This window comes from Tursiops truncatus, chromosome 3, assembly GCF_011762595.2.
Source record: "Tursiops truncatus isolate mTurTru1 chromosome 3, mTurTru1.mat.Y, whole genome shotgun sequence".
Taxonomy (NCBI): domain Eukaryota; kingdom Metazoa; phylum Chordata; class Mammalia; order Artiodactyla; family Delphinidae; genus Tursiops; species Tursiops truncatus.
Genome location: NC_047036.1, coordinates 48,125,402 through 48,150,961, shown reverse-complemented (window position 1 = coordinate 48,150,961; position 25,560 = coordinate 48,125,402). Strand labels below are relative to the sequence as shown.

The 25,560-nt window shown below is 36.0% G+C and overlaps 1 protein-coding gene and 1 long non-coding RNA gene across 2 annotated transcripts in view; one reads left to right on the top strand and one right to left on the bottom strand.

The window, feature by feature from the left end:
* LOC141278279 (uncharacterized) overlaps positions 1-3,347 on the top strand; it is a 57,285-nt gene extending 53,938 nt beyond the window's left edge. Inside the window, exon 3 of the long non-coding RNA XR_012330701.1 lies at positions 3,218-3,347. This is a non-coding gene — a long non-coding RNA (uncharacterized lncRNA). The remainder of the gene's footprint in view (positions 1-3,217) is intronic.
* ZSWIM6 (zinc finger SWIM-type containing 6) overlaps positions 1-25,560 on the bottom strand; it is a 203,989-nt gene that overhangs the window by 9,143 nt on the left and 169,286 nt on the right. Inside the window, exons 5-10 of the mRNA XM_019929999.2 lie at positions 15,511-15,690; positions 10,660-10,836; positions 10,245-10,391; positions 6,711-6,857; positions 5,399-5,659; positions 1,505-1,640 (exon numbers count right to left, since the gene is read on the bottom strand). Of these exons, the coding sequence (XP_019785558.2) occupies positions 1,505-1,640; positions 5,399-5,659; positions 6,711-6,857; positions 10,245-10,391; positions 10,660-10,836; positions 15,511-15,690 (1,048 nt within the window). The remainder of the gene's footprint in view (positions 1-1,504; positions 1,641-5,398; positions 5,660-6,710; positions 6,858-10,244; positions 10,392-10,659; positions 10,837-15,510; positions 15,691-25,560) is intronic.

The following is a 25,560-nucleotide window of genomic DNA, read 5'->3' as shown; positions in this document are numbered from 1 at the left end:
GAGCTGAACATCTGTCTTCACCTGATAACTTCCATTTCAGCTTCCCAAAATGGGAATAGGAATGTACTTATAAAACTGTGCTCTAAAATACAAACCAAGTGGTGTAAAGTAATTTGGTGGGGGACTTTTGCTTATGTTAGTTATTTTATTTTTTGATATTTTAAAAACAGACAAGAGAGAACTTTTAAGGTTTCTCTGGTATGTTAATGAGATTTCATGTTGCCAAGGAAAGCATGTCAAATTAAAGGATGTCAGCCTCAATACACAATGACACACAGGTACACATATACACACACAAATACAAACACACTCTATTGCTGCATAAAAGCGGCCTCCTGTGACTTACAAGCTATACTCATACAGGAAAGGCATTGTTTTTGAATCCATTACACTGGCTGCAGAGATAGTATCTTCGATGAAAAGTTTCTGTGGAATCAAACTGTTCTCCAGCACCTCAAGCTTTTAGGTGTGTACGTGGTTTGTCTTTAGGTGGCAATAACAGGGTCTAATCGGCACTTGAACAAAAGTGTGTTAATTAAAGAGTTGCACAACGATGTAAATGTACTTAGTGCCACTGAACTGTACAGTTAAATATGGTTGAAAAGGTATGTTTTATATTATGTGACTTTTACCACAATAAAAAAAAATATTTTTAAAGTGTGTTAATTTAAAAAAAAGATAAAAGGAAAAAAGCTCATGTTTTAAGAAAGGTAGATATTCCTTTCAGGTGCTTAAAGTTTAAAAGGCTGTATATAAGACTGAAAAATTTAATCTTGAGTTCATTAAAAAATATTCAGCTAGAACAAATTCGTGATAAAAATAATTATTTTGTGAACTGACTTTTTAAAAGGAGGGTGAAAACAGGAAGGTCAGCAGCAGAGAATGTGTTCTAATTGTTATCACTGAAAAGGAGGGACCGAGGGGCGGATGGAAACAAAGCTGAGGAGAACAAATCCTGGAAGACCCCTGAATAGCAATGCTTCAACACTAGATACAGCTCCCATCCCCTCTCATCCTCCAGTGGAGCATAAAGGTGTTTCAGTGCTAGGATGGCTTTCCTGCGCTACTGATGGAATGTGTAATTACAGCCGGTGTGAAGGGCTCTCTCAATTATTATATTCAGTCAAGTATACGTGTTATTTACCACTGCTTCAAAAATCTAATTTTTTCTAAACAGTTACGTTATTTAGGAGGGTTTCAACTGTTGCTGCCTTGTGGTTAAACTTGGCCTGAAGTTGTTCTCTAGTCCCAAATTCTAGCTTCAAGAAAAAGCAGGATAAAGCCACCATGAACATGAGTGACAGCAGACAAGAATACCATTCTTCCCTTACTTTAAAACAAAAGCGAAACAAGCCAACAAACCACCACCACCATAACCCAAGAAGCTTTTTTTAGTTTTTCTGCTGCCTACAAGAAAAATGAATGAATGAGAAGTCAGTTAACAGCCATTTTTCCCAGTGGGGGATTTGGATTGCCTCTGCCCGGCGGGGCTGTGAATACGTACCGCATTGCTCTCAGTGCAATTTTGTATGCCAATTCAGCATCATGAGGTAGGAGAGAGGTGAAGAGATACTTGGCAAATGTGTGCATTGGAACGCTCTCCCGATGGATTATTTCGCCTAAACCACTATATGGTCCGGCTGTAGGAAGAGAGTATACACATTTTACATTCCTAAACAAGGAACTAAGACTTCTTGTAAAGTATAGTTTAAATTTTTTATGTAAAGTTATAAACAATGCTAATCTAGTTAAGAATGTAATCTAAGTGACATAGTAGAAACGAATACAATTCTTAGTAAAATGATTCTACAGGGTAGAGTATACGATATCAAATTCACTTCAGGAACAATTCCCTGTGCCACAGCTAAAAGGAGAATCACAGAACTATGGGGGCAGAACTTTTTCACATTATAACTGCTTCAGAGAAATAAACACTCCAAAGCAGGAAACCTCACTGAATTTAAGAAAGACCCTATCTCAGTGTGTGATATCTGAGCATCCAGATTTTCAAATACACAGATGACTCCACAGCTTAACTTTGGAAACTGCCCCAGCCCCGGTCAGTCTTAGGGGCACAAATAAGCCAGGTTTCCAGAAAAGAGTTCTCTGTTTCAGGGGGAGGGATAGGGAGGATTCTGAACCACAAATCCCAATACAAAGACTTTAAATATTGTTGCTTCTAATAAGCAGAAATAGATATTAATTCTCATAAAGGATTAATAATAAAAGACCAGAATAATACTCACCGTAGGCAAAAGAAAAAAAAAAAATTAAAGTAACTGATTCTACCACTATTTGGACTTCAAAAGACCAATTTTAAAAGTAAAATTATATTTAAACTGTCAAAATTCATCTCTTAGTAAGTTGTGACAGGCACGGTGGCAGAGCTGACTTCCCCTGTGTGCTCTCTGAATGCTACCCTAAGAAGGACAACACCAACTTTTAAAATAAATTTTGAAAGGAAACCACAGTGGTTAGTTCAACTACTTTCCGCTTAGGTGCTGTGAGGTTTAGTTACTGTGAAGTGTTTTATAAATTAGTTTCCATGTCACCTTTGGGTTAACATCGGTTTCATGACTTCTAGAATTATGAATCATGACACTACTGCTCAAAGGACATAATACATTTGTTTTCCATGAGAAAAATAAGTCTGGTGAAGAGTTTAGAATGCAAGAAATGCAGTTCAGAGGAAATGGTGAGAGGAGTTACTGAATTGGGCACTGAGTAGGAGCATGATACATTTTAGATCATTTTAACAGAAGTTGTTTTTAAATTTCATTGTTTTATTCTTTGGTTAGTATTTTTGAATTGTTCCTTATTAAAGTACTTTGAAAGTCATGTAAATAACTTATTTTTTTACCTAGACAAATTAAAATCCATCCTAGATTTCTAATTTTATCAAATCTATTAATCTTTTTTTTGTCTTTAAGACATTTAAAAATGTTTTAGCGATCTGATATTCTTCAAAAGCTGATAAGGCATTACAATTTTACCTTTAGTTCATATAGTGAGGCCAGATTATTTGTTATATTATAGAATGTTTGCCCTCCCCCCAAATTCATATGTTAAAGCCACAACTCTCAATGTGACTGGAAGATAAGGCCTTTATGGAGGTAATTAAGGTTAAATGAGGTCATAGGGGCCTTGACCTGGTCCAACAGAATTAGTGACCTATGAGAAGAGACAGAAAGAGTGACCTCTGTCTCTGTCTTGTGAGGGCTCAGGGAGAAGGCAGCCATCTGTAAGGCAGGAAGAGGGCCCTCGCCAGAAACTGAATTAGCCAGCACCTTGACCTTGGACTTCTCAGCCTCCAGAACTGTGAGAAATAAATTTCTGTTGTTTAAGCCACCTAACCTGTAGTGTTTTTTAATGGCAGCCTGAACACACTAAGACATTAACTCTATTTTTTTAAGGACTAATTACAGCAAACTTGTATATTTTCCATCTTCATTTCTCTTCCATTTCCTTTCAGTGTTTCCCTTGTACCATCAAGCTCCCTTTTTATACTACGCAGGGAAGGCCAGGATGCATAATCAACATAATAACACCTCCCAACAAGCAAAACATTCAGTCAGGTATCACAGAATTATCTGTTGATTAATAGTCAGTGTAATGCCTGAACTCTGGTGTACTGAAAAATGAAAAACTGAAATTTGAAATCTAAGTTCCCCAGAAGTGCTTTTCCAATATGCCAATTGATTCAATGTGCCCATACTGTGTCCAGAAGTGATTTAACACTCAGCAACAAAATACAGGGTTACTGCTTCCTCTTTTTCATATACCTGAGTCTGCTAACTAATCTGCCCCTGAAATTCACAGAGTATAAGTATATGAAGACCTTGGTGCCCAGTGCAGTCATCTCAGTCATGGAGCGCTTATCTTTTGGAGTTTATAGAAATGGTCCCTTGGCTTCCCCCTGGACTTCTTCCTGTCCTGCACCAACCACTCTTTGGGGCCTAGCAAGGTTGGGAAAAGAGAGGAGCATGGGGTGGGTCATCAGCCCTCCTTACAGAGCACAGTTCTCACTAAAATGTTTAATGGGAAGGTATGGACTAAGCAAAGACTAAGACAAAGTTAAAAAATATTCATGAGTAATGAACACGGAGACATTTAAAAAGGTAAGTGATGAACAGATATCAGACACTATCAACTTTGAAAACCACACATCCTCATCTTTTCCCTCAGTATAATGAAAATCATAAGGCAGTTACCAAGAGTTAACTAAGAGCCAGCATAGAAAAGTTTATGGCTAATGATATTGCTTATATCAAAAGGAAATATATGACAGGAAACTAAGACAGTAATGAAAGGATCAAGATCATTTGAAATTTGTCAAGATGGGCTTTTATCTTTAGGGAAAAAAACTTCAGGAGAGTGCTTCAAAAAATTATTAGGAATTTTTACCAAAATTAAGCATGTTTTATTCAGAAGAATATTTCCCCTTTAAGGTACACTTCTAAAACACATAAATGTATAATATATTTAATGAAAATATTTTTTTCAAATAGATCTTTAGGTTTGGACATATAAAAAGTTTTGAAATGCTATTTTCTCTAAATCCCTTCCCTATATATAGCCATTCTGAATATAAGATGAAGATACCGTACTGTATGAGCCTATTAATCACAGAGAAATCCACAGAAATAACACACATGTACTTGAGAGACAGAAGCAGTTTAAAAGATTTGATATCACCTAAATCTGTGTAAATTATCAGGCTACCACATTAATTACACTTATTCTTTTCAAGAAAAAAAAACATTAAAAAAAAAAAAAATGCCACCCAAAATGTATTAGGCCCTTTAGCTCTTGACCTTACAGAAAGAAGAAGACTAGACTTTGCCTTAGTGATTCTATGAAACCTTTACTTTGATGAATGTATACCTAATGTATTCTCTGAAATAATTAGCGCAGTGGAAATTCACTTCTGCAGTCTTTGGTCCCTTGTCAGCATGTGCAAATGACATGTTCAAAACCCAGAAGTCAACGTAACAGCCAATAATTTGGAGGAATGCCAGCCAATTTCCATTTTATTACTTAATTGATCAAGCAAAGAGGAATATGGCTACCAGCAATAACTCACTAAATATCAAACTTGCATTTATCTCAGGAACAACACAGACTAAATAAAAACAGTCCTTTTTAAAGCTGGTGGCATTTAAATGGGGCTCATTTCTAGCAGGTTATCTTACACGACCACCTAAATCAAATGATAAACATGTAAACATCTGAACATTTTTATTAAGTGATACTATTTTTTGGAAAGTGAACATGCCTATGACACTCAGCGACCATACCAATCAAGATAACCACCATATTAAGTGTACTCCCAACGTAAGAAAGCTGAGTGGCTAAATAAAATGGGCTAAACAAGTGAGAAAGTTCTTTATCATACTACCTTCTAATAGGAAGACTGCTTGCTTGCGAAAAATTTTCACCAGTGTGTCATCCAATTCAATTTCCTGAAGCTTGGAAATGAGCTGCTCCTCATTCCGGCAAACCTTCTCTTGGGTATACAGCCCATCAGGCATAATACGCTGCTGTCCCAGCCCTATTAGGGCTACTTCCACAGCTAGCGTTAAATAGGATTCCCCTTCTTCTAAGAATTTGTGTGCAGGTAGATGCTGGTATTCCAGAGACTTGCACTGTCCCATATTCTCTGTCACAAAAGAAATCAGAGTTCAGAAACTACTTTTGCAGGTACCCTGATAAATACGATCTATTCTACCTAGTACTCTTAAATAAATTATTGACTTAACTCCAAGAAAGCCAGAAAACCATGTTTCTTAGGTTAAAGTATATAGTTTTCCAATATCTTTTAAAAAATGACCATGAATGACTAAATGTGTATGTTCTGGGGGATAGAATATTACAAATATTTTTCTCTCACTAAAAATGAATCACCAAAGAAAACTATAAATCTAAGGAGAGATACTAAGCATACCTAAGAGTAAACAAATATTTAATTAAACAAGAGTAAAATTACATGATGACTGCAATAGTTATCAATTTTTTAAAGCCTGGCATTAAAAAAAATTTCCATACTTTTATCACAATGTTGTAATTTATAACAAAAACAGTAGAGAATACAACATATATGTAACTCAATTCCATGGTCCTTTTTGTTATCAAAGAGTCATCAGTCACAAGAGAAGGATTCTTTGAGGATTCTCTTATCTCTGTTAAGGTGTTTCTATTAGAAATTCTTAACAAACTTCAACTGTCCAACTCCCAAGAAAAGTGAATTCAAAGTCATACCATACCCTCACCCTCCTGACAGAGTTTGGGTCACCCATAATCCATGAAGGCAACCACCACAGGCTAGATGCTTAACTCTCCAAGCTAATCCAACCATGGGAGTAGTGAAGGGACAATCCTTCTTCCCTCCCACATGATGTACATCCTTATTTTGTATCTTTATGCTGGAAAACAGTCATAAATGCAGATAAATTCTTAGATGTACAATCATTGACTAGAAGGGAATAAATATTTTTAGGTTCTTGACACATGCTGCCAATTGTGAACCCTAAGACTTTTCCCAGTTTGTAGGAGCCTGCCTGAAAAGTGTGAGTACCCTTTCCTGCGAACTGCTAGTACTGTTAACTATATGGATTCATAAAACAAACTGTGAAGAAAAACAATGACCAGTGATGAACGCCATTCAGGGTTTAGGGGAAAAAAGCACATGAGACAAATGTCAATGGTTTTACCTGTAAAATCTGAGAACACAGGGAAGCTTTCATCATCAGTGCGGCAGGCTTCCATTAGGCTGCTGAAAAGAGTGCCCACGGGGTCCAGGGGGTGTCCAACCCAGCCCTCCAGATTGGTTATTGAGGTTATGCTTTTATGGGGTAGCTCTGTGTAAGAAAAGGGAATTGAGACATGGAGAGAAGTAGAGGACAGAAAGGCTTTACCATTTCCAGCATCCTGACAAATTAATACTAAATTCAATTCAAAATTCCTCTTTAATTAAAAAACAAGGGTACATAAAATCCCCAACCTGTGAACTGTTTTAAGTTCTAAAGGTTCATCTGTGAATCAATATAAATGGTGCTAACTTCCCAAGACAGCTCTCAAACATCTATTTAATTCATATGCTCAGGCTACCAGGTTAACATTACTACTTACACTATTAAATTATGATGTATGAGGAAAATGAATTCTAAATTTTTACCTGAGAAGCTAAGGACAACTCTCCTCACTTCCTAGGAGTGGCTTTAGAGAGAACTAAGTCCCCCTGGAATTATCATTGGATAACTAACTCTACAACTACGTTAAGAAGGTACTCTCAGAGTCAGTGCTCACTGGGTTATCTAAAATGGAGTCTAGAAGGCAGCTGTACCCTGGGTCGGACTTGAACTTCCGTATGAATATTTATTAAATTACTCCCCTATCACCTTATAAAAATCTTCCTTATCGTGGATCTGTAAGTCATTTAAGAGAGGACCTTTGCCACAAAGGGGAACTATAGCAGAAGATAACATATAATTTGGATGAAACATACCCTTTTCATTTTCCTCACGTAATGTTAGAACTTTCAAGTTCTCAAGTTAAGAGTGCTGAGAGAAAAGCTGCAAATATTTTAAGGTATATTCCATTATTGTAATAAACAATGCAATATTTTACATCTGTTTACTAAAGTTATAAATAATAGTGGTTCCTTCTTAAAGGAAACTATAATAAAATCTATATATAATATAAAATATACAAGAAAAATATTGGCTTGTAAATAGCTAAAAAGCCATTCTGCAAGTTCAGTATTCCTTTAGAAGTCTTCTGTTTTGGACTATCAACTATTAGTACATAAAAATAAAGCATGACCTGGCACAATGTATCAAAATTTATAGAAGGTGGGTACTAGATTCCTTGGAAAGGTCTTTCCCTTCAATTTCTGTCACTGGCTTTCATATACACAACCAGGATGAAAGCAGAAACATGAGCATCACTCTTAGGAACAAGTCTCTCTCTCTCTCTCTCTCTCTCTCCCTCTCTCTCTCTCTCTCTATATATATATATATACACACACACACACATACATATATATTTATATATAGACTTACTGTGGTGATCATTTCAAAATATATAAATATGGAATCTTTATGCTGTACACATGAAACTAATATGTTATATGTCAATTATATCTCAATTTTTTAAAAAGTTGACATATCATGCCAAATAATATTGAAAATGTACAAGATACTTCATTTACTAACCTTAGCCCCGTAAGAAATAACTGTTACAGCAATTTGGAATTGTAACAGTTACAAAAAACCTATTCTTTGAATATGGACAAACAAAAAGAAAGTAGGGAAGGATATAAATATGCAGTGCTAGTAAAGAATAGTCTGAAATTAAAGTTTTCATTGTGTGCAGGATAAAAGAGAAATGAGTCTGAGAGAGACCTCAAAGACAATCAAAGGAGTCTATCTTAACATGTGTTCCAACTTACCTACATGAACTAACACTTTTACACTTTGTATTTCTTAGATATTGTAACATTTTAATTAAACTAATTTTAAAAACATTTCTTCGGAGAGATCAACATGAATTTCAAAACTCTGATAATCATCATGAGCAAGCTCTCCTGGTGCAGTATAAAAAGTACTTCACTCTCTCTTAGCCTGAGTATTTCAATCTTTTATACTTTTCAAAACTAAATGTCTTTTGGCCATAGATTGTGTGTGTTTAGGGGAAGGGAGATTTCAGAAAAATTTTGCAAAGGGCCAGGCAACATATTTTGTAAATACAGCTGGTAACCAGTGTTGATATGACAAACACAAAGAACTGGACAAAGTAATGATTGTTGGGGATATCACATTCCAATCCCATCTGAGCTCCCCCTTCCTTGGTTCCAGTGGTAACTTTGGAATTTTCTTTCATCATATAAATGATAATGTTAACATTTTTAATACTTCCAATATAGAGGATATCAAAAATTACAACAAACACTCGCTCCAATCTCCAGCCCACTTCAACAACAACTGATAATTTTAAGCTGTACCCTAGATGTGTGTAAAATCATCCAAGGAATAAAACAAAAACATAAGCAAAAAAACACAACTAAAACTACTTCTCTCTGAATAAGATATAAAATTCCAGAGTATAAACAACAATCCTAACAGAAAAATTAAAAGATTTACACCTACAGAAGAAAAAGAAGTGCACGGATTAATCAGAAAAAGCATACATATGTCTTTCTTTTGATCAGGGCCTATGCACCTTACAACCCTTTTGCAATTACTACTACTAAGTAATGCTTATTTAAAATTTAAAAGATTAATAAACTGAGATAAAGAGGAGTTAAATGTGTCCTGTCAGTTGACAGCTCATCGAATGTTATTTACAGAATTTGAAAAATCCAGTTCTGTTTTTTTCCTTAGCTTTCATTGGAGTGTAGTTTTTTTTTTTTTTAAGATTTTTTTTGATGTGGACCATTTTTAAAGTCTTTACTGAACTTGTTACAATATTGCTTCTGTTTTACGTTTTGGTTTTTTGGCCAAGAGGCATGTGGGATGTCAGCTCCCCAACCAGGGATTGAACCCACACCCCCTGCATTGGAAGGCGAAGTCTTAACCACTGGACCACCAGAGCAGTCCCCAGGAGTTCTGTTTGATCGCTTTAAATACATATCATGTCCTGATGTACAAATTATTACAATTAAACTGTTTTATAGTGCTTTCACACTCTGTCAGGCCCTGCTTTCAGTGCAGAAATTAACTAGTTTAATCTTTTCAACAACTCTGAGAGACAGGTCCTCAACCGAGCCCCATTCCATAGTCAAGTCAATGCCTAAGGTCTCCCAGCTGGGACCTCCTGCCAGGATTCAAACATAGGCATTCTACGCCCCCCCCCCCCCCCCGCCCCCAGAGCCCTTACTATCACAATTAAAATGCTCTTTCACAAAATGAAATATCTGGCTAACTTGCATTTTAGATAATTCCGACATAGGACGTAACTCAAACAGTAAAAAAAAAAAACAAAAAAAAAAAACCTCCCCTTTAAAAAAATTAACCAACCTAAGAAACTTGTAAAAAAATTTTATTTCTTACAACATTCAACGGGTGGGGGTGGGGGGATGCCTAACATTTCTCACAGATCAGCTATTAAATATTTCACATGAGTGGTGAGTAAAGCCATCACCATGGCTCTAATTTTAAAAGTTCTTTCCCCAAAGAGCATAAAACCTAGTGACATCATCACCAAGAATCCCATTCCAATGGAAACAGACTCCTTCACACATTTACCTTTTTTTTGAGTTCGGAACATTTCCAGCTGTTTCTGTTGCTGCCGTCTTAACGTGTTAACAATAGCTATTGCTAGTCTCAGTGCTTCTCTGGGGTACCCATGAGAACGTAATGCATCCACTCGTGCACAGGCTGTAGGAACATGTTCTAAAACAGAAAGTTAAGGGGGTAAGGTTGCCATTATCAGATATATCTATAAAAACAGGATTTAATAGTAAGATGTTTTCCCCTGAAATACTATTAAAAAGACACAAGAAACCATTTCTGAACTTGGATTTGAATGAAAACTCCTACTGCCAAGCATTCATCCATCTCCCATTGAATCCCTCAACTCTCCTCCTCCCACTCCAATAATGCTATAGAAACTAAACAAAGAAGTAAGTCATGGAAATGTCTTTCCGGTTTGGCCACTTACCATGCCAGAGGGGCCACCCGCGGGAGTCAAAGAGGGAGTTTTCAGCGTCGTCATGGTAACAGTAGTTGGTGTACAGGTCACTGCTGATAATGTGCTGCAAGTGGCTGTCCTGCCAGTGGAGATCGCACGCCTCGATGGCTCGGGTGAACACTGTCCGATGTGGCCTGTTCGATGAATCTGTTTTTTCCACAATTCAGAAAGCCGTGTCAGCTATTGTTCACATGTGAATAAATCAGTCATACCATACCATTCTGTGGCCAGATGTTCATGAACACACCCACACACATTGTCCTGCACCCCCTAAGCAGAAGGATGAAGGGTGAATATTCTCATGTCCTAAGTACTAGGAGGCAAATCAGACCAAAGAGCCACCATTCACTCACTTGTTTTATCAAACACAAACACTCTGCAGCCATCAGAGCTAAGGTTAAAGGCATCCTGCAAAAAGAACCGTCAAGTCTAGTTTCCATGCCAAATACACTGAAAGGAGGCACTCGGCACAAAAATCACATGAAAACTCACTGCTCCCCACTTCTGAGGTGCTGTGGTGAACTGCCCTGATGGGATCAACAGCTCTCACAAACACTATGCAAGAGATGAGACACCAGCCATGGAACCTTTCAGGAAGATGCAATCAGCCTTTAAAAATACGCAGAAGGGTTGTGCTTTTGGTTGTATTTTTTAACTATATTGTGCGGTTTTGCACAATTAAAACTATTATGCTTCTTGGGATATAATGATTAAATGTCACTTTATATCCCAAAGGGCATAAATGCATATATTTAACATTTCACAAAGCCACACAACATAGCTACAAAACAAACCAGCGCACTTACCTTGCCCCTACAGGCTGCCTCCTGACTCTTGTGCAGGTTCCATGACTGGTGTGATGTCCCCAGCATAGTGTATGCCAGGGCATCACAAAAGAGCAGAAGCACACACTCCGAAGAGGGTTCAAGTTTCAGGACCTGACAGAGAAAAGAAATGTTTGGGGAATAAAGGATATTTTTACCCCAACCTCTGGGATTATTCAGTTCTTCTGGAAAAAAATCGTTCAAATTCTACCTGCACTCCCACCCCTTAGGTCCCCAACTCCAGACTTACCTTAAACTGTGGCAGAAACCTTAGAAAGAGCCTCAGCTGACACTCAGGGTAACAAACTATTTTTATTTATGTGTGCTTTATTTAGCTCAGGTATCACCCCTCACTGTCCTGAGGCTTAACTAAATGAGAAGGAAAATCTGGAGCTTCCTTAGTTGGTAAAGTTTCATCTTCCTCTCCCTGGAGCTTTGGCTAAGCACAGACATAAAGGAAATCATAAAAATCAAAATACAACTGAATCAAGAAGAGCTCTGAAAACTCATCTAGACCAACCCCTCTATTCTGCTGATGGAACTGAAAATTGAGAGAAGTAAAGTGACTTGCCAAGGTCACACGGCCAGGCAATGGCAGTCAAGATCAAAACACAGATAACCTCACTCCAAATTCAGCTACTTAGGCTGTTCTGAAAGGCTTCTGAATGGTCTTTAACAGAAAGAGACATTACTTCAGCTTGGTCTCAGGTGGACTTAGACATCTGTATTTGAATGGCAGACATATCAAAATGCATGGATGACATAATTTGAGAGGCCTAAACACTGATGTATCTGTTCTGGCCCCTGCCCAGACTCCTTGTTAGCAGCAGACGGAGGGACACTTTGCAAATGGGAAGAGTTGGCCCTACATTTAATAGCCTTTGGAACCTACCATGGCTTTTTGCAGAGCAGAATAAATCTACCCCTACTCAACAAGAAACTGGTTCCATGACTTCGTATAGTCAATCAATCAAATATTCCAAAGTCCAAATCTCACACGAGTATTTTTAAATGGCTTTCTAATTTCATTTATTTTGTTTAACTCAAATCATAGAAACAGAATTTAAAATTACAAGGAGACTTTAGAAAGCAACATATTATTATACACTTATTAAAAGAATGAGAGTTCTGTCTGTTTGACCCACTGTGGTATCAATAATAAAAGCAAGCTGTGGGTATGATTCCATTGAAAAAATTAAAATCTTAACTTTTCATGTTTGTATGTGACTGTAAGAGCATAGCGCAACGTACAGGACATACACCAGGACAGTGGTTAGCTCTAAGAGTCTGATACAACCAACTGTAACAAAAAAGACTAAATACTATTGGTATTTAAACGAAAATGTAAGATACAAAGCTCTATAATAGCATGGAAACAAAAAAAAAATACATACATAGACAATGACTAAAAAGATATACAAACAAAAATTGATTAAGTATCAAAATTATGGTCAAATTTTATCTTAGATATCTGTGTTTTTTTGACTTTCGCAATAACAGAAAAAAGAAACAGATGATCTTAACCAAATTGTTGAAATGATAAACACAGGGACTTCCCTGGTGGTGCAGTGGTTAAGAATCTGCCTGCCAATGCAGGGGACGTGGGTTCGAGCCCTGGTCCAGGAAGATCCCACATGCTGTGGAGCAACTAAGCCCGTGCGTCACAACTATTGAGCCTACGCTCTAGATCCCGTGAGCCACAACTACTGAAGCCCATATGCCTAGAGCCTGTGCTCCGCAACAAGAGAAGCCACCGCAATGAGAAGCCCGCGCACCACAATGAAGAGTAGCTCCTGCTCACCACAGCTAGAGAGAAAGCCCATGCGCAGCAACGAAGACCCAACGCAGCCAAAATAAGTAAATAAATAACCGATAAACACTAATCTGTAAAAAATTTTCAAGTATAAAATAATATTAGTTTTTTAACCAAAAAAGTTTTAAAAAGGCTCTCATTCAGGTATATTTAAAAAACAAACACACTACTCTTTCTAAGGGTGTGGATTCTAATGTTGTCAGTTAATTCTAACAAATAATCTCAGCGAAGACAGGGCCTGATTTGTGCTTCACTTTCACTCTGATGTGCAAACACATGCAATTCTGCCCATGGTCTGTACCACATGCACTCGCTGCCCAGCGGCATGGCTGCTGGGCTCTGCTGTCACCAAAGGCTCTCCCTTTGCCAGCCCGCTCAGCCCTCCAGCAGAAGTACTGCAGGCTGAGCACCCGAGCCCCTCTGTAGGGAAGTCTCTTCCGACAGCCCCTCTGGAGAACGTGGGTGTTCTGCTAAAAGGAGGAGCCCTGGTGCCTTTAGGCACAACAGCTATAAATATTGCCCTTAGAAACTAGTCCTGACTTCATATCCCTGGGCTAAACCATAAATGAAATGAACTCTTTTTTTCCGGAGGCTGGACCACTTCCTAAGAGTTTTCTAAAGCCTCTGAAATATTCATATTTAACCAAGGGGAAAGCAACCAAATGGAAAGTAAAAAAGTAAACTGTAAAATGTTAGGATGGCAGTCACAAAAAAGCAGGTGGGGAGTGAAACACAGAGAAAACTCCAAATAAAGTTAAAAAAAATTTATTGCCTATGGAGACGTAAGCATACCTTTTTCTAGCAATAGAAGAGAATAAATGTTTAATTGTTAAACTTGAAAATTCTGAGCTTCTGGAAAAAAACTTGGGGTATAAGGAAGGGGTAGATTTATTTTCTTTGAAGTTATTAAATAAAATCATCATGGGCAATAAAGATACGACAGATTTCAAATACTGAATTCCCAAGGCAAATATCTCTAGACAAAGGAGAGCCAGACAATCATCTTTCCCAAGGCCTGAAACTTCTTTTTGATTGGACAAGTCCCTATGGAGTAATACATATTATTTTCTCTCTTTGTAGAGACTGAAAATACTATGCTAACATCACATTTCATTCTCAGCACATTGTCCAGCTCTTTCTAGGAGTACCAACTCCAGATGGGGCCAGAAAACAGAATGACAGTCTCGATTCCTGAATCCTTCTGATGTCATTTAACTCCCACCTTGCATCTATCATAACTTTAAAGTCTTCCAGGTTTTCTCAAAAAAGGGGGAGCAGCAGCACAAACTTACACAAGAAGAGTGACAGAGTTAGTGAACGAAATTTGTATTTGCAAGAGTTAACTACTTTAAAGATTTGGTTCTGAAAGAGAGGAGGAAATTCTGGGGTAGCTAGCAGGGACGATGGGGGCAAGGAAAGATTTTTTAAGATGAGAGAGACTTGAGCTAAATGGGTGGGTCCAATAGAGAGGGAGAAGCTTAAAAACAACAACAACAAACAAAAACCAATACAGAAATGAGAGACTGAGATTCTTAAGAGGCTATCTGAAAATGTCTGGGAGCATTTCTTAGTTGTCCAAAGACCGGAGGGCACTATTAGCCTACAGTAGGTGGGAACAAGTATGCTAGACAGTCCTTCACAATAAAGAATTTTCCTGGTCTGAATGCCAGCAGCACCCCATGCTCCTGCAGCCCTAGTCATTAAATGTTTACTTGCTTTATTCTAAAACTAGGAATTTTTAACTGATTAAATTGTATAGTAGCTCAAATATGAACTGACCAACAGATATAAAAACACACAGCTCCTCAATCCTCTCAATATTTTGTTTTACAATATACTACCCACCCATTCCATGATTTTTAAAAATATATTCAAACTAAATAATTAATAGGCAATTTTAACACATACTAGTAGTATATATAAGTATTATACCCATCTGTATTCTGAGAATATGAAAAAAAGTTATAGAAAGGTCTCACATAAAACTTAAAACACACACACACACACACACACACACACACACACACACACATTCATATCAAAACATATTTTAAGTCTGTGAGTTATATAGCAAGTTCTTAAGTGAGTAAAATAATTTTCCCAAATCTATTGTAAGTTAGTGTTATAAACATAGATGCACAATTAGGTAGATACAAAGTGAGCAGATTACCACTGTGTACTCACCTTGGTTAGCATTCGCACCCTGAGGCAGAGCATTGGTTAAGTTAGGTAATTCACTGCCATGATTTCCATCTTCCCATGGACAGACGTCAACACCATTCCACTTTTTCAACTGTTTTAGCCAGCTGGCCTTCTGCTCCAACTTGCAGTGGGGATTTAAAACTATACACATCCACAGAGCACCTAATTTAAAGGGAGAGAGGAAAGCAAATTTTTTAAAAGTTTACAAGCGTCCAATCCTAATAGCTAATGACAAACCATTTCAAAATGGACCCAAGTCTGCAGTTTTATAATGCAATTCTCCCTTGTCCAAGCAACAAATCTCACATAGAGGTTAATGTAAAGAGGACAAAAGAGCACAAATTTGAACCAAAGAATCCAAACACTGTTACATATAAAGATGAAAGATATTTCAAATGGTAATTGTAATCACTTTCCTACTTGTGTGACATTTTGGGCAAAAGTCAATAAAGAATACAACCTTAAGGACCAATTTGTTACTTTAATTTACAAGCAGATTTTATTCATGGATGCTGCAACAAACCACTCTAAATGGTTCTTCTGTGCAAAAATTAAATTTACTTTTAAGAGTATCTTTTAAAAATAAAATCATAAAGGCATAACAATGGACATGAATAAACTATTTCCCAGTCTCCATATAAGCATTTCAAACTTTATTATGCTCGTTAATTAGTATGCATATCCATATATCAACAGATCTTTTAAAAATAAAATTTACTTAAACATGCTTCCCTAAATGATTTAACCAGGAATTAACCTTTATATAAATGAAATTACTAAATTTATGTCTTTTTGTGAATGAAATCACTAAACGTTTATCAAAAGTTCACTTGCTTTAAAATGAAAAGACAACCTGTGGACTCGGAGAAAATATTTCAAGACAATGTGACAGACGAGGGCTTAATTTCCAAAATACACAAATGTCTCATACAGCTCAATATCCAAAAAAAACCCCACAAAAAACAAACCAATCAAAAAAGGGGCAGAAGACCTAAATAGACATTTCTGCAAAGAAAACATACAGATGGCCAACAGGCACATGAAGAGATGCTCAACATCACTAATCATCAGAGAAATGCAAATTAAAACTACAATGAAGTATCACCTCACACTGGTCAGAATGCCCATCATCAAAAAGTCTACAAATAATAAATGCTGGAGAAGGTGTGGAGAAAAGGGAACCCTCCTACACTGTTGGTGAGAATGTAAATTGGTACAGCCACATATGGAGAACAGTATGGAGGTTCCTTAAAAAACTAAAAATGGAGTTACCATATGATCCAGCAATCCCACTCCAGGGCATATATCTGGAAAAGATGACAACTCAGATTCAAAAAGATACATGCACCCCAGTGTTCATAGCAGCACTATTTACAATGGCCAAGACATGGAAGCAACCTAAGTGTCCACCAACCGATGAGTGGATAAAGATGTGGTATGTACATACATACAAACATACACACACAATGGAATATTACTCAGCCATAAAAAAGAATGAAATAATGCCATTTGCAGCAACATGGATGGACCTAGAGTTTATCATACTAAGTGAAGTTAAGTCAGAAAGAGAAAGACACAATGTTATATGATATCACATGTGGGATCTACAAGTAGTACAAATGAACTTATTTACAAAACAAACAGATTCACAGACATAGAAAACTTATGATTACCAAAGGGAAAAGGGAGGAAGGGATAAATTAGGAATATGGGACTAACAGACTAACATATATAAAATAAACAACACGGATTTACTGTATAGCACAGGGAACTACAGTCAATATCTTGTAAACACCTTTAATAGAAAAGAATCAAATATGTATATATATTTCTGATTCTATATATATATATAACCAAATCACTTTGCTGTACACCTGAAACTTACACAATATTTTAAATCAACTATACTTCAATTAAAAAGTTCACTTGTTTTTCAAAGGAAAAGCCCTAATGAATTTAGAAGGTATAACTCATAATTTGAAAAATTAAGGTACTGATAAAATGTATCATTCCTTTCTACATTTTTCAAAAAGATAGCTAATTCAAGCAAATATTCCACAAGTTTTAGAAGTTCAAGTTTGGGAATTCCCTGGTGGTCCCGTGGTCAGGACTCCATGCTTCCACTGCAGGGGGCATGGGTAAGATCCTGCAGGCTTTGCCATGTGGCCAAAAAAAAAAGTTTTTACTTTACCAATTTCAAAACAAGACAGATACCAGTACTTCAAAGCCATTCACAACACTCTTTCTTTGAAAAGGTTTGTATGTGTATCTGTGTTTATTTTAATCAGTTGTGTTAACCAAGTGAATAATACAGGTAAGAATGGTCTGTTTATGTTTTGTTTGTCCAAAAGTGATGCTTTACATTCTTCCACATTTAAAATTAGCAAGCTTCTTCAATTATAGAATCTGTTATTTTAAATATCAAATAATGTTTACCAACAGAAAATAAACATAGCCACAACCTAAGCCACAGATATTTATAATTCACATTTCTATATTTTAAAATGCCAATTAGAAACAAAAATGTGATAGATCAAGATGGAGTAAAGCCCACTACGGCTTATCTCTCCCCATAATTACAACTAAAAACTGGGCAAAATACAAAAAGCAGCAATCTGAGGACTCTGAAAAGTAAACAACAGCAAGCGGTTTGTGGAAATAAAACTTGAAGAAATTTAAGTCATATGGGGGTGACTTCCTGTTACTTTCCCCCCTCTTTTCTCTCCTGGCTTGCACATAAGATTAGCCCCATTTGGGGAACTATGTAGAAGGCATATTAGAGCAACAACTTGAGAGAAACCTCATCTACCTGGTGAGAGGATTGGGAAAAGGGAACCCCCTGCCACTCAGAAGCTAGAGAGGGAGATCCCTGGATATTCTGTACAAAAATAGGCACAAATACTGGTCACACCTCACGTGCATGAGACTGCCCCAACGCAGCAGAGCAAAGGTTTTGAAAACTTTACTGACATCACCCAAAGAAGGTAAAACAGAACTCAAAGTCTGAGTATGTACTATTGAATGTATGCTTTAAAAAAACAAAAATTTCTCCGGAGGATTATAATAGGACCCAGACTCTTACAATTCAGTATTTAAAATGTTCAGGATCCAAAATTACTTGGCTTACAAAGAAGAAGAGAAATGTGATCAATTCTCAAGGGAAAAAACAATGAACCAGATTTTAGAATTATCAATCAGAGACTTTATGCAACTGTTATAACCATGTTCCACCAGATGAAGATAAACACTATTGACAGAAGTGAATATGAACTATAAAAAAAGAACTAAATAGAAATGTTAGAATTGAAAAAACAATATCCAAAATAAAAAATTCACTAGATAGGATTAATAGTAGAATGGATATGACAGAGGTAAAAGTCAGTAAATTTGAAGACAGAAATGATCTCATCTGAAGAAGAGAGAGAAACAATCAGAAGAAAATGAACAGAGCCTTAAGACAGGTGGGAAAATATCAAAAGTAACATCTGTATCATTGGAGACCAAAGAAGATGAGAAATAGCTACAGAAAAACTCAAAAGAAATAATTACTGAAAACTTCCCAAAATTGAAGATATGAATTTATAGATCAAAGAAGCTGAGCTAACCAAAAAATCCATGCCCAGTGATAATGAAATCACTGAAAACCAAAGAGAAAAAATATATATATTGAAAATAGTCAGAGAAAAATGAAATGCCGTATAAAGGAGAATGACTCAAATAATTATTCTTGTCAGAAATTATACAGGACAGAAGACAGTAGAGCGATGTCTTTAAAGTGTTAAAAGAAATGGAAATATCAACCCAGAGTTGGCAAAGTATCATTCATGAATGATGGTGAAATGAAGGCTTTCTCAGATCAGGAAAAACTAACAACATATATTGTTCAAGAGACCTGATGCTAAAGGAAGTTCTTCAGGCTGAATGAAGAGAAATAATACCAGAGGGAAACTTGGAACTATATGAATAAAGGAAGAGGAACAGAAATAATAAATACCTAAGTAAATGTCATGGACTACTTTTGTCCTTCTAAGTTCTTTAAGATAAGTATGACAACTGAAAGCAAAAACGTGAACATTGTCTTCTGGTATTTTAAACGTATGTAGATGTTATACACATGAAAACTATAGCATAAAGGAGAGAGAGTAAAGGGACCTATATGGTTGTTAGAGTCTACATTCTTTTTTAAGTGGCAAAGTATAAACTCAAAGTAGACTGTTTAAGGTTAGGAATATTTCTTGTAATACTGAAACCATTAAAAAAAATACAAGGAGATACAAACAAAAAGGACAATAGATAAATTAAAATGAAATACTAAAAAAAATGTTTTAAAATAATCCAAAGAAGGAGAAAAGAAGGCAGGAGGGAGGGAACAAAGGAACAAAAACAGAGAGGATAAATAGGAAACAAATGATTAAATGGTAGACCTACATTGAACTACATCAATAATTATAGCAAATGTAAATCATCTAAACATACCAATTAGAAGAGATGGTGAAATCAGGTTGAAAAACAAGATCCAACTCTATGCTATGTACTAGAAACCCTCTCCAAATATAATGACATAGATAAATTAAATGGAAGAGGATGGAAAAAGATACACCATGCAAACACTTTCAAAACAAAGTTGGAGTGGCCATATTATCATCAGACAAAGTAGACTTTGGAACAAGAAATGCTACACCAGATAAAGTGAAACATAACATGATAAAAGGGTCAGTTCTACAAAAAACATAACAATCCTAAATGAGGATGCTGCACCTAACATTAAGACTTCAAAATATATGAAGCAAAAAGTGACAGAGCTGAAAGGAGAAACACACAAATCCAGTTACATTTGGAGATCTCAATACTTCTCTCTCAATAACTAACAGAACAAGTAGACAGAAAATTAGCAAGGATAAAGAATACCTAAAACAATACTATCAACCAACTTAATCTAACTGACATTCATAGAACACTCCACTTAGCATTAGTAGAAAAACAAAACAAAACGAAATCTTATACTTTCTAAAATGCACAAAGAACATTTACCAAGGTAGTCCATATTCTGGGCCATAAAACAAACTTTGACAAATATTAAAGAAGTGAAGTCATACAAATTATATTCTCTAATGTAGTAGAATTGAATTAGAAATCAATAACAGGATGATATTTGGAAAATTCCCAAATATCTGGGAATTAACACAATTCCAAATAACTCATGAGTAAAAGAAGTCACAAAAGAAAACAGAAAATATTTTGTTCTGAATGAAAATGCAAATAAAATATATCAAAACTTGTGATCTACAGCTAAAAAGAGTTTAGAAATCTATAGTATTAAATGCTTGTATTGGAAAAGAAGGAAAGATTCAAATCAATAATCTAAATATCCACCTTAAGAAACTAGAAAAAGAATGAGACATCAAAGCCAAAGCAAGGAGAAAGAAGGAAATAACAGATCAGAAATCAATTAAATGGAAAACACCACCGAAGTTTTTTTTAATGAAACCAAAAGCTAGTTCTTTTTTTTTTTTTGCGGTACGTGGGCCTCTCACTACCGTGGCCTCTCCCATTGCGGAGCACAGGCTCCGGACACACAGGCCCAGCGGCCATGGCTCACGGTCCCAGCCGCTCCGCGGCATGTGGGATCCTCCCGGACTGGGGCACGAACCCGTGTCCCCTGCATCAGCAGGCGGACTCTCAACCACTGCGCCACCAGGGAAGCCCAAGCTATTTCTTTAAAAAGATTAATAAAGCTATAATCAGTCTGACCAAAAAAAGACAGGACAAACTATGAGTATCAGGAATAAAAAAGGGCACATCATTATAGATCCTAGAGGCATTAAAAGGCTCATAAAGGAATACTATGAACAACTTACTCCCATAAATTCTACAGCTTAGATGAAATGGACAAATTCCTTGAAAAACCACAAACTACCAAGTTCTCTCAAGAAGAAATAATAACCTGAATAGCTTTAAATTTATCAAAGAAATTAAATCTGCAGTTAAAATCTCTAACAATGCATGTCCAGATGTCTACCTGGAAAATTCTACCAAACAGTAAAGAAAGAAATAACATCAATTCCATACAATACCTTCCAGAAAAAAGAAGAAAGGGAAGGTTTTCAACTTATTTTATGAGGCCAGCATTACCCTGATAGCAAAACCAGACAAAAGACATTACAATATAATTACATGTCAAAGTAAAACACCACAACAAAATATTAGTAAATCTAATTAAGAAATACATAAAAAAAGAAAACACACCACAACTAAATAGGGTTTATCCCAGGAATGCAAGGCCGGTTCAACATTAAAAATTAGTGTAACTCACTATATAGCAGACTAAGGAAGAAGAACCATATGACCATTTCAACAGATGCAGAAAAAGCAACTGACAAAATTCAACATCCCTTCATAATAAATAAAAGTCTCAGCAAACTAGGAACAGAAGATAACTTACCTGATAAAGGTCATCTGCAAAAAAAAACACCTACAGTTAATATGATAATGACAAAAGACTGAATGTTTTTCCTCTAAGATAAAAGCAAGGCAAAGATGTCTGCTCTATCACTCCTATTCAACATCACACTGGAAGTTCTAGCCAGGCCAATAAAGCAAGAAAAGGAGATTAATGACATAGATTTAAAAGGAAAAAATAAAATAGCCTCTATTTGTAGACAACTAACCTACAAAAAAGGTAAGTTTAGCAAGGTCATATGATACAAGTTCAAAGCAAGAAACCAACTGTATATCTACGTACTAAAATTGAACAATTACAGATCAAAATTTACCCCCCAAAAGCACCAATTATAATACTATCAAAAAACATGAAATACTTAAGTTATAAATCTAACAAAACATGTACGGAGTCTCTATGCTAAATACTACAAAACACTGACAAGAGAAATCAAAGACAATCTTAAAAAGCAGACTGGAAACCTCAATACTGTTAAGGTATCAATTCTCCCCAAATTGATCTATATATTCAACATAACCCTACTCAAAACCCTAGCAGGCACTGGTGTACATACTGACAAAAATATAGAATGGCCAAACAATTTTAAAGAAGGAAAACGTTGGAAGGCTCCCCAGCACCTAATTTTGAGACTTTGTATAAAGTTAAGAGTAATCAAGACAGTGTATTGTGAAAGAACAGGTACATACACCATTGTATAGATTAGGGAGCTCAGACCTACATAGATACGGTCAATTCAAGGTTCAAAGCCATTCAATGTAGAAAAGATAACTCTTTTCAAAAGCTAGTGCTACTACAATTGGATATTCATATAAAATGAACTTAAATCTACAACACACAGTTTATTAAAAATTAACTCAGCTAACTTATTAGAAACTAACTCAAAATGGATCACAGACCTAGATATAAAACCTAAAACCATAAAACTTCTGGAAAACATCTTTGTGACCTTGGGTTAGGCAGAGATAATCTTAGATACAATATCAAAAGCATAATCCATAAAAGATAAAATTTATCAAGTGGACTTCATCAACATTAAAATCTTTTGTGCTGCAAAAAAAAACAATATAAAGAGAATGAAAAGACAAGCCACAGATTGGGAGAAAATATGTGCAAATCAGACATCTGACAAAGGACTTGTATCTAGAATATGTAAAATCCTCCCAAAGCTTATCAAGAAAACGAATAACCCTATTACAAATGGGCAAAAAATTTGGAAAAGACACTTCACTCAAGAAGATATACAGATGGCAAACTGCTGATGAAAACATGCTGAACATCATTAATCATTATGAAAATGAAAACTGTTTGCAAATGACATGATACTATACATAAAAAATCCTAAGGACACCACCAGAAAACTACTAGAGCTTATCAATGAATTCAGAAAAGTTGCAGGATACAAAATTAATAAACAGAAGCCTGTTGCATCTCTATACACTAACAACGAACTATCAGAAGGAGAAATTAAGGAAATAATCTCATATACCATCACATCAAAAAGAATAAAATACCTAGGAATAAACCTACCTAAAGAGGTAAAAGACCTGTAGTTGGAAAAACTGTAAGATGCTAATGAAAGTAAATGAAGATGACACAAGCAGATGGAAAAATACACTGTGTTCTTGGATTGGAATTAATATTGTTAAAATGACCATATTACCGAAGGCAATCTACAGATTCAATGCAATCCCTATCACAATACCAATGGCATTTGTATGGAAACACAAAAGACCCCAAATAACCAACACAATCTTGAGAAAGAAGAGAGCTAGAGGAATCACACTCCCTGACTTCAGACTATTCTACAAAGCTACAGTAATAAAAACAGCATGGTACTGGTACAAAAACCAGACACATAGATCAATGGCACAGAATATAGAGTCCAGACATAAACCCATGCACTTATGGTCAATCACTCTGCGACAAAGAATATACAATGGAGAAAAGACAGTCTCTTCAATAAGTGGTGCCTGGAAACTAGACAGCTACATGTAAAAGAATGAAATCAGAACATTCTCTAACACCATACACAAAAATAAACTCAAAATGGATTAAAGACCTAAATGTAAGACCGGAAACCATGAAACTCCTAGAGGAAAATATGGGCAGAACACTCCTTGACATAAACCATAGCAATATTTTTTGGGATCTGTCTCCTAAAGCAAAGGAAATAAAAGGAAAAATAACAAATAGGACCTAATTAAACTGCAAAGCTTTTTGCACAGCAAAGGAAACCACTGACAAAACAAGAAGAAAATCAAAATAACAAACAACCCAATTAAAAAATGGGCAGAAGAACTGAATAGGCATTTTTCCAAAGGCATGCAGATAGCCAACAAGGCATATGAAAAGATGCTCAATAGTACTAATCATCAGAGAAATGCAAATCAAAACTACGATGAGATATCATCTCATACCTGTCAGAGGGGCTGTCATCGAAAAGAACACAAATAACAAATGTGGCGAGGATGTAGAGAAAGGGAAACCCTCATACACTGTTGCTGGGAATATAAATTGGTGCAGCCACTATGGAAAATAGTATGCAGTTTTCTCAAAAAAACTAAAAATAGAACGACCATATGATCCATCAATTCTACTCCTGGGTATACATCTGAAAAAAACAAAAACACTAATTCAAAAAGACACATGCACCCCAATGTTCAGAGCAGCATTATCTACAACTGCCAAGGTATGGAAGCAACTTAAGTATCCATGAACAGAAGAATGGATAAAAAAGATGTAGTGTATATACACAGAATGGAATACTACTCAGCCATAAAAAAGAATGAAATAATGCCATTTGCAGTAACATGGATGGACTTGGGGGGTATCATGTCAAGTGAAATAAGTCAGACAGAGAAGGACAAATATTGTATGATATCACTTATATGTGGACTCTAAAAAATACAACAAACTAATGAATATAATAAAAAAAGAAGCACACTCACAGATACAGAGAACAAACTAGTAGTTACCAGTGGGGAGAGGGAAGGGGGAAGTGGCAATATAGGAATAGAGGAGTAAAAGGTACAAACTATTATGACAAAAACAAGCTACAAGGATATATTGTACAACACAGGGAATATAGCCAATATTTTATAAATAACTATAAATGGACTATTTATAACCTTTAAAAATTGTGAATCACTATATTGTATGCCTCTAACTTATGTAATATTGTACATCAACTATACTTCAATTAAGACAAAAACCATACGAGATACCACGACACACTTATTATAAGGGTTAATATTAGAAAAAGAAATTTAAAACCTGAAAATGCTGCTGGCAATCAGAATGCTCATAATTGCTGCTGCGAGTGCAAAATGATATAGCTACCTTGGAATATGGTTCAGCAGTTTCTCATGAAGTTAAACATTTACCTTATGACCCAACAATCCTACCTCTTGGGATTTGCCCAAGAGAAATGAAAACTTAGGTTCACATAAAAACTTTACAAGAATGTTTATAGCAGTTTTATTCGTAAATGCAAAAGCCATCCAACCTGAATGTCCTTCAACTGGTGAATGGATGAACAAACTTGGTGCATTCATATAATATACTACTTAGCA